We start from the raw sequence: 21588 nt of genomic DNA on the forward strand, positions 1-21588 counted from the left end.
GTTTTCAACTGAAGCTCTGCCCCATAGTATACCGTCTCGATAAAGCTATTATATCCACATTTAGCAGTCAAATCGAGTGATATACATGAGTGATATATATTTTATAATTTTATCACAATAGCGAACATGGCAAGCACCGTGACGTCATATTTTTATGTAATCGCGAGCGCCAGCGACCAATAACTGCAAAAGATTAACACAGTGCCCAACATGGCTGCAAGGTCACAGCTGATTTTAAAACATTTGCACAGTAATTTTATCGACGCAAAAATTGAGCGCGACAAACGAAATGAAGAGACATTTTTTATTTCATGGTTTTCGCGGCGATGATTAAACGACAAAGATAGCTATATGCACAAATTCATATCGTTGTCCTTGTTCTTCATAATGTGTAACATTAGTTCATTACCAAATAAGCAAACTTGATTTATCAATTGAAGTAATTATTGCCACGGACAGGTTTATCACACATATTCTGCCATGCTACGGTCACTGTAGTTAACAAATTTATTCCAAAATGTTCAAATTGCCCAGAAGTTTAACGACACGCCTAGCCGTCGTAGCGCCGCCAGTTCTTACTTTATTCATATTAATTGTCAGCGCGCGGGTTGTGGGACGCTCGGAGCGACCCCCCACACCTCACCTCTTTCTACCTAAACTCGCGTAAAAATGCCTCACCTTAAGCAATTTCATAGTTTGTATTCGGAAGCTATGCTACAAATAAACAAAATAAACCGAAAGAGCTTAGCGGACCGCTCTGGAGAGTTTGTACCATCCTTTGTACAAAGTTTTTGTTTCGTAACAATTTTTAACTTCGTTAAACGCGAACCTTGCGTATCAAGAGGAAATTTATTATAGGAGTGTATATATATTGTCCCTTAAACGAATTTGTGAGTTAATAACTTGTAACTTTGTGAGACGAGAACAATTAGTTTATTTTAGTACTTTGTATTAAAGTTATATCTAATTGAATCTAAAATATCTTTCATGAAGGAAATATTTTTAATATTAAGAGCTCCTTCTCAAGTTCGTCCAGGGAAGTAATGCCTTACCTCTTTCTGCCGCCAAGCAGTAATGTGAGGATTATTGCGATCCGATTTTGAAGGGTAAGGGTGCTGGTCAAATTAAAGGCACTTGGGATTTGTCAACTTATGTCTCAAAACGACAGACGCTGTGGCAGTACCCCTCAGATGATTTAAAACTCTGAGTGGCACTGCCACTGCTATGGACAGTCGTGTCGCCAACTACCAGGAACACGACTTGTTTGTTCCGTCACTAGGTATTATAAAAATAAAATATATTCTTTGGTTAATTAAGTTCGGTATCAAGCGACGGGACGAACAAGTCGTGCGTCTGGTTGTAGGCTACACGCCTGCCCACGAAAGTTGCAGTGGGGCGCTGCCACTTCGCCGGTCATCCTGAAATATAGGTTGACCATGTCCCTGTAATTTCAGCTGTACCCTCAACTAGAACGCGGCATTACTGGTTGACGGCAGAAATAGGTACAATGGCAGTACTTCCCTCGACAAACTCCTTTACATGGAGCTCTTCTGCTACTATATTTATTGTTAATGATGCGATGGAATGTTCTAGTGCATCTTTTCTCTCTTTCTCCTAAGTTTAATCTTGGAAATTTGCATAATATTTATTTATATTACATTATTATATATTTGTATTCAGGTTACAAAGACCCATAAATACATACCTTATATGTATATACATATATACATACATACAATATATATAAATACTATTTCTAACTAATCTACACGAATTGCACTTGTCGGCAACGTGTGGCGTAATCTGGTGTCGGGTAACCGGCCGCGGAATCGCCGATACATGACACCCTTCGGCCAAAACTCTTCCTTCGCGAGGGTCGATAGATGTTTGCGGCGGGACTCCAAAAGCGCGACCCTCAGGGTGTATTTGACTTTATGTCTGATGTACACCACTGTCTCCTCAGACTTTGTGGAGTAATGCAGTCGGGACAGGTACAGCAGCATCGTCGGTATCTACATCTAAAAAGTCGTTAGAAAAACCAAATACAAGGATACGACAACAAACATATCGAAAAATTCGTGAGGTCCGCTGGTTCGTTTCATAGCTTAGTTGGTATAGCGTCTGGCACAGTAAGCTAGAAGACGTCGGTTCGAATCCGGCCGTATCGAAGGAATTCTTTCTGAGTGTTCGATCTTTGTGTTAATAATTTACCCCTATTGCTATTAAATTCACACTTATCCTGAAAATAACGAGACGCCGCATCGTTGCCCCATCAGTCATCATCTGAGTCATCGATGACGGACATGTGTCAAATTTTCTCCGCATGTTCTTCTTTTTTCATAATAATTGTAAGTGCAAGGTGAGGTGTGGGGCACGCGAGGGGTGGTCACGCCTCACCTAAAATGGTTCAGGTTAAATACCTCGCCTTAACATAGTTTACTTTTACGTCCTCTCATAGCTCACATTGTACCGAAACACGAATCTATCACGTCACAGTGCGGTTGGCGTTTTTCTCAATCCATCAACTGACTAAAATTGAACTCATGTCGCGGTGAAAGTACGATCTTGTAACCCCCCACGGCATCATTTAACCTTTACCCAAGACAACGGTTAGAGTATCTGTGGTATTTTAATAAAAGGAAAATTGCTTTATGTGTAAATGACAGGAGCAAAAATCAAATCAAGTTAAAAACAAAAAATAATATTAATAAATATTAGACAACATGACATACGTTGCTTTGATGCCTAAGTAAATAAAGCACTCGTGTTCTGGAAATCGGATACAACGGCGGTACAACAAACACTCAAACCCGAGACAATACAGAAAAGGTAGTTACTACATTGACCCAACCGGGGATCGAACCTGGGACCTCAGAGATGGCGACATCATGAAAACCGGTGTGAAATCCATTCGGCCAAGGAGGTATTAAAAATATGTTATCATTTTATTTTATTAAATTATTTTATTTTATTATTTTTCATTCATTCATGAGGCAGATATCCCTGAGAAATACAAAAAAGTTACTCAAGGGGTTGCTCTTTGTAAATGGACATTCGTTCATAATAATTATTATTGAGAGTATTTATTACAAATATCACAGATAGAAACAACCTGGAGAGTTAAACGGGATACTACCATATTTTTTTGTCATCTAAGCACGCAAAGTATAAGTTTTTGTTTCATTATTATTTTAAATATCGCAAATGGCTACAGAAACGTGTAGATTGCTTCTTAAGCGAATTTGTGACTTTGTGAAGACAACTGTAAAGAACAGCCTGTTTATTTTTATTTTCTCACAATTTCTCGTGAAAAAGAAACTATGTTTGTTAACATAAATTTTCAACACTAAAGGGTTAGTGTAAGAATGTTGATTTCCAGGACTTATGCCGTTCAGGTATTTTCGCTCATAATAAATCATTGGACCCGTAGTAGAGAAAGATCTCATTGATTTAAAGAAAGATAAATATATGGAGATATCTAGAAATTTGGCAATAATTTGTAGGAAATGAAATTGTTTTTTCGAATCTAATTAGCGCATATTTGTTTTTCAAACAAACCAACATTTTGGGCTTTGTGCAGGTCATGACTTTCAATGAATTCAATTCATTTATGAGAGGACCTCGGTGGCGCTGGATGAGGAGGTCTCGGATTCTATAACCGGTAGGACCAAATTAGGAAATGAACTTTTCCGGGGTGATGGCACCAATGATCGACATTTTAAGGGAAGTGAACATATATCAATTCAAGTGATTAATTTACTTGATAGATATACTCCTCAAGAACTATTAAGCTGTACTATATTTCATAAAAATCTATTATAATTATTACTAAAAAAATTCTACACTAGAATTTCTGTAAGTTTCCAGTAAGTAATGAACTAACCATTAATCGACACTCACCAAACGGTTTTATCAAATTAAGTTTATCCAGTATTTTTAATGCCTCTTATTCACAATCTGTTGTCTATCGGTACGTCGTTTCATACATATTATAACACAGTGTTGTAGTATACAATTGCAAACAGAGGGACAGAGGCTATTGAAGCGACGCCTGCTCGGGCCTCTGAGGGCATTGATTCGTCCCTTTGTCGTCGTCCACCGACCTCATTCAGACGGAAAAATATTAAAGACAGAGCAACAAGGCACCGAAAGGTAGTTATAACGTTCCATATTTTGCTTTGGTCAGAGGACTTATTTTTAATTACTTGAGACTTAGCTTAAGCAAGCATCTAATCTGTTGAAATCTTCAATTCTGGTGGTTGTAATCTGTTGCAGTCGTTACACGAAATGCGATTGGTTGAGTCGCCATCACATATTAGGTTGATGTACTTAAGGACGTGTAGTATAATTATAACATTTATATTAAATAAAAAACTGATCGTGAGGTCCGTTGGTTCGTTCCGTGGCTTAGTTGGTATAGCGTCTGGCACGGTATGCAAGAAGACGTCGGTTCGAATCCGACCGGATCGAAGGAATTTTTTCTGAGTGTTTTTTCTGAGTGTTCGATCTTTATATTAATAATTATAACAAACTAGTGGAGTAATTTCACAAAAAATAATTGAATATCAATTCAATAAAAATTTAATTAATACCGTGAATAGCGACATCTCTCGCCAGGACTGGTAGCTGTAAAGGTACTAACTGGATGATAAATCTGTAATAGATTTCTCATAGATGGCGCTACGACTAAAAAGTCGTTGAAAGACCAAAGTACAAAGACACGACGCAAGCACATAGAAAAATTCGTGAGGTCCGTTGGTTCGTTCCGTGGCTTAGTTGGTATAGCGTCTGGCACGGTATGCAAGAAGACGTCGGTTCGAATCCAACCGGATCGAAGGAATTTTTTCTGAGTGTTTTTTCTGAGTGTTCGATTTTTGTATTAATAATTAAAACTGATCTCTAAAGTTTTAGTAATTACATCCATTTGCCGAGTGTTATTGAAATCGGTTAACGGAATGGGTGAAATCCAATACACCGGATTTGTTCTCCATTTTGCCATCCTTAGAGGTGGAATATTTAGTTTGAATTCGACCACTACTGAGATACTACATCTACGGTAGGAGTAATTGCGTAACAAGCACAGAAAAGAAACAGTCAAACTGAGAACGTTCACCTTTTTTGAAGTCAGTTAAAAACAGGGAGAGTTTTAAAAAGCATCTTTATTGGCTCATAGTACAAGCAGAAATATGTATCCAATTACAATAAAGAATCTTATGTCTCAACATTTCCTTGTTACGTTGCTTCAACATATTTCACGATGAATTGAAATATAATGATGTGGTGAACCAATGTCAATTACAAGTCCCGCACACATTTCACTCAAATATTCACCTTACACGTGACTTTAGCAAAATGTCCTAATTTGATATTGCTGAGAATTTAGTCCAGCGTTTGATATACTGAATACTTTTCAGTAAAACTAATTTACACAGTGATGCTTTTTAATTTATCTTTCTAAAATTAGATTACCCCGAAATGAAGGAGCTGGTAACTAGAAAGATTAGTGTTAATTAAGTAATCTAAACTGAGTTTACAAGTAACATATAACTGTAAATATTAAACGATTTCCAGAAATATATTATAACGACTTATGTATATATGATTTTCAACTAGGGATGTGAACCCGATGACCTGTAATAGCCTGTATTAGAATTTTAATCTATCTTAGGTACCAAGTAGTATATTTAGTTTACTATGCATTAAGATAAAGATTGGGTTTAGTAGCGTGTCTTGGGGGCGACCTGTGCTAAACATGGTGTGTGAGCTTCAGTGCAACGACGACTCATAACGGACTTACTGTCTTATAGCTGTGACTTAATTTTACAGTTAGATGAAAGGAATATTTTATAAACAAAAAGCCATTTTGACGAAATAATCTCGCTTCTCAGTTCTTAAGATCAGACTCAAGCGCCGTAATGTAAAGGAAAAGTGTAATAAAATAAATTATTAAACGAATCTGTCGCTTATGCTTCCTCTGAAGAATAAAACTTTGTTGGAAACTTGTTTCATAATAAAATAGCATTAAAACAGGTCAAACAGCAACTAGCAGAAGTAGTAACCGATGACGAAGAAAAGGTCATTAGTTGGTTATTGCTGTTTGTTCGCTTTAAATGGAATAAATATACACATCGTGAGGTGCTTCTGAAGTTATTTGAGTGAAAAGAATATTCTTATCTATATAGTATCTCAAGATCACGTCCAGCTAATACAAGCCTCTAAAAACGAGCAAGCGACTCATCAAAAAGTCATAAAGGCTTACGCGCGGGCGGTGGACACGGGGCGGTGAGTGAGGGGCAAGGAGGCGGAGGGTAGGCGCTCGCGCAGCCGCTGCCAAAAATCTAGTCAAACTGGCTCCGGGTAGTGCAATGTACTGAGAGCTGAAATCGGGATAGGATGCCTATAGAGTCGAACGATGACTTAAAAGTTTATGTACGGAATAAAAATATCACAATAACAATGTTTGTAGTTTTAGAAATATTTTGTCAAAATGGTAATCAAATTGCTTTCTTAACAAAAAACAAAATTATATATAGTATTGGTTAGATCTTTCTAAATCTATCTAATTACTGTAAATCAGGTTTTTAATAAATATTTTTGACACCAATGGATTTTTTTTGGTCAATTTCATTTTCAAATTCAAATTATAATCAATTAAAAAACCTGGTTATTAGTAATTTGCACATTTTGGTTATAGTAAATACGATACAATAGCATATTTATCTTACACAATAATTAAGATAGCGGATAATGTAGTCATAGAATGCAATAATTTCATTACTAATCCGCTAAAAATCTTTAACGTCATATCTCTTCTGTTTTAACCATTGTCCATGGCAAAAAAAACTGGCAACTCCACAGTTTCGTTTATGCCGTCGTTAGATAGTCGTACAAGAGTAGATGCATCTAAAAAGTGCAACTCGATTGCAAGTGGTGAGGGCGAAAAAAATAAAAAACCTGCCCAATCCGGCCAACGACCGGTCGTCGACCCAGGTCTAAAAAGGGATCTGAAGGACCTAAGTACAGACCTAGTTTTTTTAGTTAGTCTTTTATTTTTCGTGATTTGGTGCTGGTGAGTTTTGTTAATTAGTCCGGTTTTTTGGGCAGGGTTTTGAACCCTTTTTGTATTCTATGCATAACTTTAAACATTTAGAATTAGTTTAAACTTTTGTGTTTATAATATTTTACTGTAGTTCATATATGTCTCACTGCCGGTTACAGGCCTCCTGGGTACTGGGCCATTCAACTATGAGTACATAACTGAGGTTAAGGATAACACCTGCTTTTTGTGTTAGTTATCATATCGCTTGGTTAATAATATAGTGATGAAATTGAAATTGATGTAAATTGTAAGTTAAAAAAGCAAATAAAGTTTAAGTTAGTAAATGTAAGTTTGGTATGGTAGAAATGGCATATTTGGCTAATACCACATAGGTATTTTGTCAAATCTATTTTGTCCGTTCCTAAAATATTTCTTTTTTAATTTAGTCACTGTTTTTTTCATTCCCGATTCTGTTTTTATTGGTTATATTGGAGTTAAAGGTTTTAATAGCTACTATGCTTTGTTTGACTGTACCTCTTTATAGGGTGCTGTTCATGTATTCGAAGGCTCACCTAAGGTACTTTTGAGAACCGGATGAACTCTATATCAACGGTCTGATCTGGGTCCAGGACCCGACAGATAAAGTCACTGTGCAAGCTTGCTTGCACAGGTAATATGTCCCTTATGTCCTAAATGTCCTTCCCGTGTAACCAAAGGCTTATGTATGGAACTATAATTAAAATTGAGTAAAAGATATGGGACTATACGACTTTAGAAACCTTTATTTGCTGCCCAAATGTGTTAAGATATTTTTTCCTGTTTACCGCTACCGAAGGTACCTTTAATTGCAAACAGTGTTTCCAAAGACATATATTACAGAATACAAGGTTTACCTAATGAAAAGGGCTAGTATTTTACGGTAAATAAGTGGCAATTACTTACTTACTTTTACTCACGCCCACGGGCTTCCAAATAGTGGCGATGATTCACAAAATTATTTAAGCAGCAAGAATACATTTCGGAGAGTGTGCGCTGGAACTATACAATTTAGTTCCATCCTCGTCTTTCCTTCTTCGGTCGAATAGAAAGTCCGGAAACTCTAACCTTATGTCGTTGATATACCGCCTATTCGCATGAAGTGCTTTGCTTCCTCCTACGTAATACGGACGGCAAAGGAATGGGATACATTACCGGCTTCCCGAGAACTACGCTTTAGGGCCATTGAAGAGTGGTGTGAATAAGTTTTTTTTACATAGATACGTACTATCCCGATCATATCGTCGCTTAACTTCACGTGAGTTAGTGTTAGATGTTTGTTGGATTCAAACCAGTGTCTTCAGCATACCGTGCTTGACGCTCTCCTAACAGAGTTACGGAAGGAACCAGCAGGTCTTACGAAATTTCCTCTGTACTTCTTGCAGGCCTTTGTTTTTGGTTTTTAACGACTTTTTTCTTAGAGTTCAATGTTTGATCTTAACTGCTTCTTTGGTCGAACGAGGAAGAAGAAAGAGGTCACAGGTTCGATTCCCGGACTGGGAGAAATATTTTGTACATATTTCGACAGAAATAAGTGTGAGTCACACTTATTTCTGTCGTAAGTTTGGGTGTAATTTGTGGTTGTCTATGTGTGTGTTCATGGCACCTACGACACAAGGTTTCCCTAGAGCAGGGCTATGAGTGAGTTCGTTAAAAAAATTAATACACTAGGTTTGTCTTATCAATTATATGTTTCAGGGTGACGTGTACATTGGCAGTACTTCTCAGGTCTTTGCGATTCAAAGCTCTAAGCGCACTGCAACAGTTATGGGTAGGCGTGTCGCTTACCACCAGTCGCACGACTTGTTCATAATTTTTTATTATCATTTTTTTATTTCTATCATTAGTTGTTTACCTTGTTATAGAGTTTATCCAGGGAAGTACTGCCACATTACCTATTTCTGCCGCCAAGCAGTAACCTAAGTCCCTGAGATCTTTGCTGTTTAAAGCTCTGAGTGGCAGTGCAAGTGTTACGGACAGGCGTGTTACTTAACACCAGACGTACGACTTGTCCTACCTGTTACTTGTTATTATAACAAAAAATGAGAATAATATTGTATTGTTTTGTAACAGCCTGTACAGTTTGAATAAGGACTTTACTTTGAAACGAGTTTCTCTCATTTCAATACAACATCAAACAAACAGTCACCAAAACGTGGGCGAGCGACCGATTTGTGAATGTGTGAGCCAAACTCATTAGCTGGCTCCGAAAACGCACAGCAAATAGTCCCAAGCCTTTGTCCATTGACCTCGAAGTGCACACATGCAATTCGGAGTTTGGAGAGCCAGAGTAGTTTATTGTATGACTTTTGGAGACGAAATAACAACGTGATATAAAAACAAACTTGAAATAGATTTTAAAAAGACATTTGAGGTTTCTTTTCGGAAAAGACGTTAATTTAGAATGAGTAAGTTCGAAATAGAATTTTTAAGAAAACGGTGTTCGAATTTTGACGTAATTTTTTTTGCAACTTTCCACTAATTTACTCGTTTAGGCAAAGGTTCTACCATACAGCCGCTTTTTTGTTTTGTTTATATATCTTTTATTATTTGTCCGTTTGAGCAATGATGTGAGGACCATACAGCATAGTTTGGCGTTATTCAAAATATTATCGCATATAATAGTAACTTTTTCTCTTAAATTATTTTGAAATCTAGGTACGTTTAATAAAATGTCTTATTAAACGTTCACATTATTGACTGATTGTAATATTTATTTTATTGATTATCTTTGTTTTTATTATCATAATGTATATATTTTTAAACAGGTTTTATTGACGTTAACATTTAAGGCCGATGAAAACAAAATTGTTTTTCGTTGTTACAAAACGTACTTATACTTAGAATAATAACGCATAGAATGATAGTTTCATATCAAACGAACTGTCACAAGTGAGGCAAAAATCAAATTCATGTAGGCTAGTTTTAGTAGTAGGTTAATTTTCGGTTCTAGTGAATATTCATATAAAAATACAAGTTGAAACGCGTTACTTCCTTGTGGAATGTGATGTTATACTACAAATTTTCTAGTATGATCCCTGTGACACTTCATTTGATGTTTTCACAGGGATGAGGTAAAGTCGATAGATTTTTGAAGAATGAATTGTGTATAAATAATATTTATTTTATTTCTGATATCCGATCCGTTATTTCTATGGAATAGGTACAGGTACCGGAGAAGAAATAAATTAAATGTAAACGCAGTCTTTGTTTATGATACAATAACAATCAGCAACCAAATTAGCGTGATTTACAGAGACTCTACTGTCATCAGTCCGTAGACAACTTAATTAATGCTTTCTGTACAAAAATGAAAGTCCTAGCCATTGAAATAACAAATTAATAACGTTAAGTCCGTCTTCTGTGAAATTTGGTTTGGTGCAGATACGTGCCTTTTACCAATACTACAGACGTGAATTTGCACTATCCACGACGTTATTTATTTATTCAATAAATTATCGAAAACTTTTTATCGTTATACCTCATCTCTAGCAAATGCAGTCTAATGAAGTAACCTTGGTACGTTGTCGTAAATTTAAATTCATTTTTGAAAAAAAAATGTTTCTCTGGGCATTTGTCACTAATTTGGTGTTACTTTTACTTTAATTTATGTATTTGCTTAAACAAAAGTTATTCACTTAAAAGCGAGACTTATAAAAATAGTTGAGACTTATAAAAACACGCATTTTATATACGTAAATTAGTAGACTTCGTTACAAGGTTATATTATGGAGAATTTTGTGAAGTGTCACAGGGATCGTCCTAGAAAATTTGTAGTATAGTATCTATTTATTTTTCTGACATATTGTCAGAAAAAGAAATTTGTCTAAAAAAAGTTGTAAAGTTTGTTTGACGTATTTTTACACTCATTTACCGCAAATTTCGTTATTTTTAGCTAAAATTCTTGAGCTGTTCGCGGTGCAAGTTGACCTTGAGCACTGAAGGCCCGCCCGCTCGTGTAGACCCATTGGGCGCGCATCAATTTGCCTCACTTAGCGTATGCGGACTAGGTTTCTATGCGTTATTATTCTATGGAACCAACTCCCATCTGAAATCCTATTTTCAAAACTGAATTTCGTAAATATCTTCTGACACGGTCCTAGTCTGCAACGTGTATATATATTTAGTGGTAAGTATAAGTTTATTTAGGCCATCTTGTATATAACCAGAAATTGAGACGAAATAAGGGCCATATGTTCCTGGTAATACATTAGCGATACAGCTCTTATAAATATCAATCCCGTTTGCACTGAAATATAGACAGGCCAACTCCTGACCTGTGTGTACGTCTCCGTATATTCCAAAAAATATTCTGTATTTATTGTAATAAAGATAATATCTCTAACAACGCCGTGCTGTAATATTCGGTGGTAGGGGAAAAACAGCAAAACATCTAATTAAAAAACAAACGGGAACACATTTCATTGGTAATTAAATATTAAAAACGTAATTTTGCAATTTTCGTCCATTATAGCAAAGCTCAAGTAAAACTGGTCGATTTAAAGTGAAACACAACACGGGACACTCGTCAATTGTTTCGAACTCGGGCTAGCCAATCGGAGCGCAGTTGTCACAGTAATGATATGGCAGAATAGTTTTCAAACAAATTAAATGACATTTCGTCTCTATTTCTGGTTATATACTCGATGATTTAGGTATATTTATATATACTAATATATATGTAGGTAGTCATTTATTATTTGATAAAATATAATTTAAGTTTTTGTTTATTTATACAATTCAAATTTTGCTATTGGCACACTATGTATTCCATTCTGATTAGCTTTCCTCTATCGCAAAGGTTAACTGGAAGACATCGCTCTTAGCGATAAGGCCGCTTTTGCCCACATTAGTTTTAACAGTCACTGGAATCTCATTTTTATATCTAGTATGAAAACCTCACATTATGAAACAGAAATTAAATGCTGAACAATTTTGAATTTGGGGCACTCTAGTATACACACTACCAAACAGTGAGAGGTACGGTTATAAGCGGGCAATAGCGAGCAAGAGATAGTGCAGAAGAAATATAATAAAGTAATAAAAAAATACCATTATTTGAATCATAATAAATAGCAATAATATGTAAATAGTGTAATATATACACGTGGGTACACATATACATAAATAAGGATGTAAAAAAATACAATAAGATTATTGCTAAGAGATGTCATGTTTTCAACACCAAGTGACCGCTTCAGTTCTATAATTAATTAATAGCGCGTCTGACGACCCGTGGTATGCAACGCGAGTGCACTGCGAGTTTATGTGAATGTGTGCATCCGTAAATAGCGCGCGGTGGGCGTGCACATACATATGTGTGCCGCGCTGTTACGTTTTTGTGATTATATATATACTTATCTTAATCTTATTATACTATGATCAAACTTTTCTAACAATACAATAAATAACATAACATCAGCTATATCACACAACAGCTATATGCGTATAAGAATTAGAAAGCCTCTTCTCCCCCATGCAGAAATACATTATGCTACCAGTGGGGGGTGACAGGAATTAATCACTTCTCAGCCACCGCCATAACTTTACAATAGCTGCTTTCGCCGAAAAAGTTTTTGGAATTTTTACTCTCGTTATAATATCATGTGATATATAATATAATACATTTGAATTGTGTTTTATCCAGATTTTACATAGTTTTAAATGACTATCAAATTCTATGCCGAATATGATATGATACCTAGTGACGGAACGAACAAGTCGTGCACCTGGTGGCAAGCAACACTCAGAGCTTTAAATCGCATAGATCTGAGTGGCAATGCAACCTGTGACATAAATTAACAGGTCCCATGTTGCTGTAATTTCACTAACACCCTTCAAAACCGGTAAATTGTTCACATTACTTTTTTAAAATTTTATTTTATTCAATGAACAAAGTTTCAACGGCATTCTTAAACTTATTTGACAAATGTATTTAAGCAGTACAAAAGACAATTACAGAAACTCACTATGTATACAAAACATGTGATATTATTATTACAACATTGGGTAGAAAAATAAATTTAAATTGGTACAATAAAAACTGAGTTCATCAATTGTCGTGTATAGGTCTGTGTAAGTATATGTGTGTATACGTGATGGAGCGTGAGTGCCTAGTTCGCCTCCCCCTATTTCCTCAGAGAATGTGCTAGGCAGGTAAAACTAACAAAGAAAGAAACTGCTCGCATCGTTAGTGCTTGCAACTCGGCTTACATGGCGCACGAAATCGACGCAAATAAAACTGTTTAAGAAAATAAGTTAAAGTAAAATGGTTCAATTATAGTAATTGAGTTAAATATTCAAATAAATTATATAATGTTAACGTTGATTATTTAATAAATTAATAAATTACCGCTTGGTAGCAGTACAGTCCCTGGGCGAACTCTTCCACAAGAAGCTCTACTGCTAATATCAGCCTTAGACTATTTAGCAACGACTCTCTTATGAAGTCGAAGTTACAGAATGTCTATCATAGCAGAAAAGTGGTCTGCTTGTCGGTTTTTCATCGGATACAATCCGAAGAGCGTGCGCAGGAACTTTTCAATTTAGGTTCACCTTCACCGTTTCTCCTCGTTTGATTAGAAAGTCCAGAACACTCGATCCTAAACCACCCATTGCATGAAGCGCTTTGCTCCTTCCTAATTTGTGCGGCAGTGGAATGGAATGCGCTGCCGGCCATCTGTATTTGCCAAAAGATTAAATTTACAGCTATTTAAGGCTAATATTAATAAACATTTTATAGACAAATTGTCTTGTTCTAAAAGTGTATTCCAATTAGTTTTTAAGAATTTCATTTTATGCCCGAAACCAAGGAAGGAAACAGCGTTGCGTCTGCGAGCGAGAACTTATACGTTCACGAACAATAACGCAAACGTCCGAACTGTTGATATAAAGAAATTGTCATTTGCCACTAACTCTTTGAGATTGTTTCTGTCTATAACAATTGAAATAAATATTGTCATATAACACTAGAAGTAAACATAAAGTAGTAACAAATACAACCAGATTAGTAAAAACGTTAAAATACAAAATTAATATGTACAATAAACTACCAGTTAGTATATCTGACTTAGAAATGGTCGCATTCAAGCACTTTCTAAAACCTTACTTTGAAATTGAAATTTAAATGTATATTCAATTTCTTAAAAAATTATACCCGTATACCTGAACTCTGTATTTTCTGTAATTTGACTTACCTATAGGCAATGTGCGTTGTCTTGATGAATAAATATTTTGACTATGACTTTCACTCTTAAGAAATCTAAACAAGAAATCATAAAAACCACTAGAAATTAAGAATAATTTTATTGAAATAAAAATCGGTTTTAAAATCTAATTTTCAAAATTGAAAAGCGCTAGACGTTGTATAAACCAATGGTAGGTAAATTCGAGTCGAGTTCATACCTGTAAAAATCGGTTAGTTTAAATTGGAGCGCGTTATATAGAATTCGTCGCGGACAGTTGGCAGTACTGGCTGAGACACACTTAACAATTGTAAATCTTCTTTCTGTCATATCGATAGCATACACTATACTATTTTGGCCCATTCAGTTAATGTCAACCGCGGCATTAGCAGACTCCATTAAATCCTCAAGCATGCAGGTGTTAGGACACGATGCGAAATGGGCCGTCGTTAGAATCGTACCGCACAAACAATCTAGGTTAGAACCACTCGAAAATCCCCACCTGAACAAATTGTCCTTACTTCGACCAACTCGAGTCCGAACCTTATGTAAAGACTCCCAGATCAGCCATGGCAATTTATATTCAGAAGGATACTGTAAATGATATATGTGAACAAATGTCGATTAACAAACAGAAACTTTCAAAGTAGATAGTAATCAATGTGGCGATTTCAAGTGTAATTAGTAAATAAAGATGTTATAGAATTTGTATTACAGCCATCAATTTAAATTACTGAATTTCTTTACAGCTCAAGTCACCAACGGAAGACTCTAGCGGTGACACAGTGGGAAACGGCGACGGTCCCCCGGCTAATGGTTCCATCTTCACAATGACGCTGAAGAACAACCATCTTATTGTGGAGACGGAAGAGAGGAATGTAAGTATTGATCCGAAGATACACGATCTGTCTCTGCTAATCTTAATGACTTTCGGAGGAGATTAAAACTTACCAGGTAACTAAACTACACAGTAGAAATAGCTAGTTTTACAGGTATTTGTGATACGGACTTTAGTAGCTCTGCATAAGCACTTATAAAAAAATATGTATTAAAAGCCATATTCAAAGATCTTGATTATTTGGTTGGTATACATACGTATATAAAAGTCATTACGCCATTAAATTGGCAATTTTAAGGTCATCCCCAACATGATCGTAGTGGTATGTACGTAGAGGTTTGTCTTTCTCTACGTGTCTAGCGTGTGTAAAGCTCCTTGTAAAAGAGTACGTCCAAGGAAATACTGTCACCTTACCTATTTCTATCGCCAAACAGTAATGTGAACATTACGCAATAGGCACATTAGGCTGCAATAGCAGTAGCTATAATGTAATCGGCTTGTCAAATTAAAATTATCCTTAGTGTTATTTCGGTTAACTCTTTGAAAGAGTTTGTTATTTATCTAGCTTTTTTTACAGATAAACAAGTCGTGCGTCTGGTGGTAAACGTAGCGCCTAAATTACAAATTACCTGTGCGCCTGTCACCCTAAGACATAAAGTTGTTTTCTGTGTTTTCTGTGCCTGTAATTTCAACAGCACTAAGGGTGCTCTTCAAAACCTGAACGCAGTAATGCTCACGCTACTGCTTGGCAGTAGAATTACTTATGGTGTCAGTATTTCCCTGGACTTACTACTATTGACATATACATTGCGTAACAAATGGTATTTAATGTACATTCATTTTCGGAGCGATTAGTGTACATCCATAGAGTGAGTAATTTATCACGCGCGTCATTTGTAATACGTCTCCAGGAATGTAGATTTGATATGAGGCTTAGTTGCTCTATCAATTACGACTGGGTTAGAGAGTTTCTGTTTAGATTCATAATGTGTTTAATTATATAGCTATGTGTACTGGACCAAATTGGCCATGTGTATTTTGGGACAAGAGGCCAGGTCAACACTTTTAATTCGATAGGAAAAGTGTACGAATTGTATATATTGAATGTATGTAATACTGACAAGGTTTTTACGTGTATCGTTTTGAATATATTCAAGAAACTAATATCTTAACGAATTAAAGTGAAAATCTTTTGCTAATGCAACAACTTTTGATGTATTTTTTGTTATTTTCAGGACATCACTAAAAATGGCCGCGAAACTAAAATGAAGTACTCTCCAGACAACGATGGAATTTTCGTAGTAGAAGTGCAACAGTCAACCGCTTACAGACCTAACAACAAAAACCTTCAGAACTCTCCACCGCATGATCCACAGATTTCCACCAATCAAGCTCTAATCCATCACGTCCCAGAAGAACTGGAGAAAAAACTTGATGAAGACTGTGACAAAAGCGAAAAGTTCACCGCTGAAAGGGCTATCGCTTTATCCAGTACAGGCCTCTCAATTTCTGATCTAAGTATGTCTTCAAATGGTTCGCATAACATTAGTTACTCTTACGGAGGTCAATTCGGTTATGAACAAGGTCCTTTCGGCTACCCAGTGTATGCTGGCTATGATATATCCAAAGAAGAAAGTAGTAGTAATGGAATTATTCATGACAATTCTCAAGAACCGCTAATTAGTAAAACCCCTACAGATCCTGACAAACCTGTGGTTACTGCAGCAATTTTCAAGCAAGATTCGATAATCGGCAATGATGCTTTACAAGGTCCTGCGTATTGTATTGAAGGTTCAAGCGATGGACCGTTGTTATCTGATGTCCAAGCCAGGGAATTCAGTTTACAGCATCTCCTAGAGAAGAAGCTTGAGAATGGCGTTGCTGTACCGATTCCCGAAAAGATTGAAAGTCCTAAGAAAGCGTTAAATAGGACTGACAGTTTACCAGTTCGTTTAGAGACAGAAAAAGTAGAAGTAGTTGCAGATGAAAACAATGTGAAGAACACCATAAAAGAGAATGATATGATAGATGAACTAAATTCTAAAGAAATATTCAAAGGTAAGAGAGCATCTTTGCCTATTATAAGTACAGACGTATATGAGTCTGTTAAGGAAGCTATGAGGCCATCTGGATCTCCAAAATTTGAGAAGCTGACGAATGACTCCTCGCCAGGAGAAGCCTTTGATGCTCCTCCGTTGATCACGATCACAGAGGAGAATGAGAGCAAGTCTGATAATGCGAGTTAATGAGAACTAATGGTTACATTTTAGCCAACAGACTGCACTATTACAGATAAGACAGAGGGCTGTTTGATATCGAAAATGACTCATTATCACAATTATCTTCCAAATTAAGTCAAAACAGTGAGATTTATTAAGAGGGTTATTATTAAAAGATTTCACGGTTTGGTTAAATTTTTTTGTTCAAACAGTGGCTCTATTGACTTTCAAAATACTAATTCTCAAAGAGGGTTTCAATATTATCCAATGTAAATAGATATAAGTGAAAATGTGATTAGTTTGGAGAGCATTAAATTTGTTAATGCGATATTAACGTACGGTGTCGACGTGGTAGCATTATTTCAAAGATTGCTTTTGCAACAATGATTTTTTTATTTTGGGTTTTGAAAATTATTTGTAAAACTGTGGGTTATCAAACCCACAGTTAATCACAACTCTTAAACAATTACAAAAAGAAGCTATGAGTACCTTAGTGAAAATGTAAAATACTTTCAAGTATAGAATGCATGCTATCATACAACTTTCTGACTTTCCTGAAGCTTTTGATTGCGTCGATCATTTATGAATAATACTCTTAGCTCCTCTTTGTGATTGTTTAAGAGTTGATCTGAGTATATACTCTATCTAGTATCTAATAAAGTATATATTTTTTTAAACAATATTATTACTGTTATCAAAGGTAAGGAAAAATATGTGAACATTAAGTTATTAAAATTATTAATACAAAGATCGAACACTCAGAAAAAATTCCATCGATCCAGCCGGATTCGAACTGTCTTCTAGCTTACCGTGCTTAGTTGGTATAGCGTTTGGCACGGTAAGCTAGAAGACGTCGGTTCGAATCCGGCCGGATTGAAGGAATTTTTTCTGAGTGTTCGATCTTTGTATTAATAATTATAACAAACTAGTGGAGTAATTTCACAAAAAATAATTAAATATCAATTCAATAAAAATTTAAAATTAAGTTATTGATGTCAAGATATAAAATGTCATATTATTCAATAATTAAATATGTATTATATAGAATATGATTTTAGTCTAGTCGTTTTCAACTGCATCGACACCGTACCACACTACTATATGTAATTTGTAAATTCTAACTAGTGGTAGTGTAAGCTTCGTGTTACCGTTCCGTTTCCGATGTTTCCGTTCATGTTATCGTAGCTCTATCCAAATGTTGACATGTTTGTCTATATTTCATGTATATATATATATATATGACCTATATGTAGGCATGGTTTATGTTCAAGGCGTAGGAGCAATTTATATAATCTTGGCGTCGTCATAATTTCTAAAAATCTATATTTCTGACCAATTTATCAATAGGCTCATCATCAGCATCCATAACCCGACTTCGATCACTGTTGCGTATATTCCTCACGTTTGTGATATCCACCACAATCTTGCTCTAGTCTCCTCTGTAGTCCCCGACTTTAACCATGTTAACTGCCCATCTCATTACAGAACGTGACACGTTTCTATAACAGTAAAGCTTCTTGTGAAAGATTTCTTCCAGGGAAGTACTACCACTTTACCTTTTTTCGATATTAAAGGGTGAGGGTGCTGGTGAAGTTACAGGCACAAAAACTTGTCAACTTAGTGCCTCAAATCTTTATGATTTAAGGCTTTGGGTGGCACTGCAACTGTTATGGACATACGTACGACTTGTTTGTCTCGTCGCTTGATATCATAAATCAATCGACGAGCCATTCCATTAAGCCATGCCTTTATTGCCGTAGTCTAAATAGAGACAATCCATTATTGAGATTTTCCAGACTAGTGATAAAGACAATCTGACAATAAAAGACTAAATTAGAGCAATTTCAAATTTTTCGAGGCAATACCTTCCTCACCACACGTGCATTGAATTGGCTCATGTAATGACCTTGTGTGACCGTGCATCCTGAGCCACAACACTGGTTTGCCTTGCCGTTTAGTAAAGAAACTTATTGTAATACTGGCTGTAGTGTAGAAGGACGTTGCGAATTTCGCATTTTTCACTAGACTGGCTTCATGATTTGGCTTCGTGGAATGGCTTGTCCATTGGTCCTGTGTAAATGGGCCATAATTGTAGAATTTGAAGAGCGCATGGACAATCTTGCTGTATATATAAACATAATAGGTTACTCCTAAGCTTTTCCACTATTTAATTATTATCTGTGGCCAAATTAGGTATTAACAGATAATATAAGTAAATATTTCAAATAGTTAGCAGTTGACAATTTAATTTAGTAATTCTGTAAAATATTTTAAATTTACCTCTCTCGTACGGCTTGTAGTAAATGACTGTGTTAAGAATGTACAGTTGTATAAAATCTGTAAAACACTTCGTTGAAGCCTCCGGTGACAAAAACGATGCTGGCTATTTTTGTCAAAGCATAAGTTTGGTTATTGTAAGAAGAAACTTTAGCACTATACTCCAGGGCTTTTTTTCTGGAAAAAACTTTGTTCTAAACAAATTTAAAAAATGTAAATATCTAATTTTTTCGTTTTTTCGATTGCTGTGCGCTGGAAATAAAACTATTCTTTTTTTGGATCTATATAATAAACAAACCGACGTTTCGGGCCCTTTACAGGTCCCATGGTCAATAACCACTGATCATTGTGATTCCATTCAAGTGTCAATATTTGATTATATTAATAATTGATATTCTGCTAAAATCAAGTTGTAATATCAATTGAGTCTAGTGTTGTAAAAAACTCGAGTCCGGGACATTTAAGGACTCAACTCTAATTCACAAGACTCGACTCATAAAGACAGACTCCACTGATCGAGGTATTATGAGCCTATCGAGTTTCCGTACAGACTTGAGTTCGATGTTAGTGCTCGAGTCTAATTATGTAACAAGTGGCGCTCAAGTCTGGTACTGAACGGTGTTGGAGTGTGGTGTGTTAAACTGTAGTACAATTACTATAGTATAATTAAGTATTTTTTTAACCACCATATTGGATTTTTGTTTTTTATTTAAATCGTGGGTAATAGAATTGAACCCTGCTTGTCGTACTCGACATTGTAGAAGAAGTCGCATCGAGTCGGTTGTCGAACCCAAGTTATATTCAAAGCTCGAGTTAGGTTTACGACTCGAATTATTTTTAGGCTCGAGTCCGTGTTCCGATGACTCGCGCTCGACTTGACTTTGATTGGTGAGTATTTTAGACCGCCGAGCTGCTCAAAATTGAGTCGAGTTTATTTATGTAGACTCCCGGACTTGAGTTCTTTACAACACTAGTTGACTCTCAATAACTCTAAAGTTAAGTTCTAAAGCCCCTCGGCAGTAATACTAAACTGTGACAAAAAAGTGTTGGCGGCGGCGGCGTTTCGGCGGCGCGAGCGCGACCCTAAAACGAATTTGTATGTTGGTGTTTGTTTTTACAAAAACCGTTCTACAAATACTTTTTCAAAAGAAAAAATTAAATAACGTATATTCTATAGTAATCAAATTTTTATCAGTTCTATCAGGCGCTCGATCGTACGCACGCGCACGCTTCCATATTGTATATGCGTAATGAAAATGGCGACGCCAGAAATTGACAAATTAATTTTTTAAACAAAACATCTTTAGATATACTATATAATCACTAACTAAATTTTGTCGCCTATCTATGTCACCTCTGCTGAGGCCGGACGGCACGTTGGCCTACATTGTCGAGGACAAAGCCAATCTTTTTGCCTCACTCTTTGCAAAGAGTTCGCGTCTGGATCTAATCTTACCTCAGGCTGGCTGCACTATGGCACCAATTAGGATACGCCAAAAAGAGGTACTTAGAACTCTATGGAATCTAGACGTGAATAAAGCTAGCGGGCCAGATGGAATTCCAGCACTAGTCCTACGTAACTGTGCGCCTGAGCTGTCTCCTGTTCAAACATGTACTCACACGTACGCATGTACCACCTCTCACTTGAGACTGGTGTAATTCCCAGGTCTTGGAAGCTTGCAAACGTGCAACCTGTGCCGAAAAAGGGAAGCACAGCTGACTCTGACAACTATAGACCTATCTCAGTCACTTCCATACTCATTGAAGGATTCCGAAGAGGGCGATCAACTGGGGATCTTCTTGTGTATGCCTGTCACATATGTCTGACACGCAAACCTTTTAAGTAAGCTTCCCTTTTATGGGCTTTCCACTTTTCAACTGGATCTCAGATTTCTTGAGTGAACGTTCCATTCGAGAGGACTTAGAAGGCTACTCTTCCGGACATATGGCGATAGATTCCTCAGGATTCCGTTCTGTCTGCAACTCTCTTTCTGC

General features: G+C 36.2%; 1 protein-coding gene across 2 annotated transcripts in view; it reads left to right on the forward strand.

Annotated features, from left to right (window-relative positions):
* LOC113225823 overlaps positions 1-17839 on the forward strand; it is a 101023-nt gene extending 83184 nt beyond the window's left edge. For both annotated transcript variants that reach the window (XM_026458268.1, XM_026458267.1), the window contains 2 exons: positions 15009-15137; positions 16333-17839. In XM_026458268.1, the coding sequence (XP_026314053.1) occupies positions 15009-15137; positions 16333-17343 (1140 nt within the window). In that variant the 3' untranslated portion in view covers positions 17344-17839. The remainder of the gene's footprint in view (positions 1-15008; positions 15138-16332) is intronic.
* The last annotated feature ends 3749 nt before the right edge of the window (positions 17840-21588 follow it).

The sequence above is a fragment of the Hyposmocoma kahamanoa genome, unplaced genomic scaffold (assembly GCF_003589595.1).
Source record: "Hyposmocoma kahamanoa isolate Upper Pololo Valley unplaced genomic scaffold, ASM358959v1 175, whole genome shotgun sequence".
Lineage (NCBI taxonomy): Eukaryota > Metazoa > Arthropoda > Insecta > Lepidoptera > Cosmopterigidae > Hyposmocoma > Hyposmocoma kahamanoa.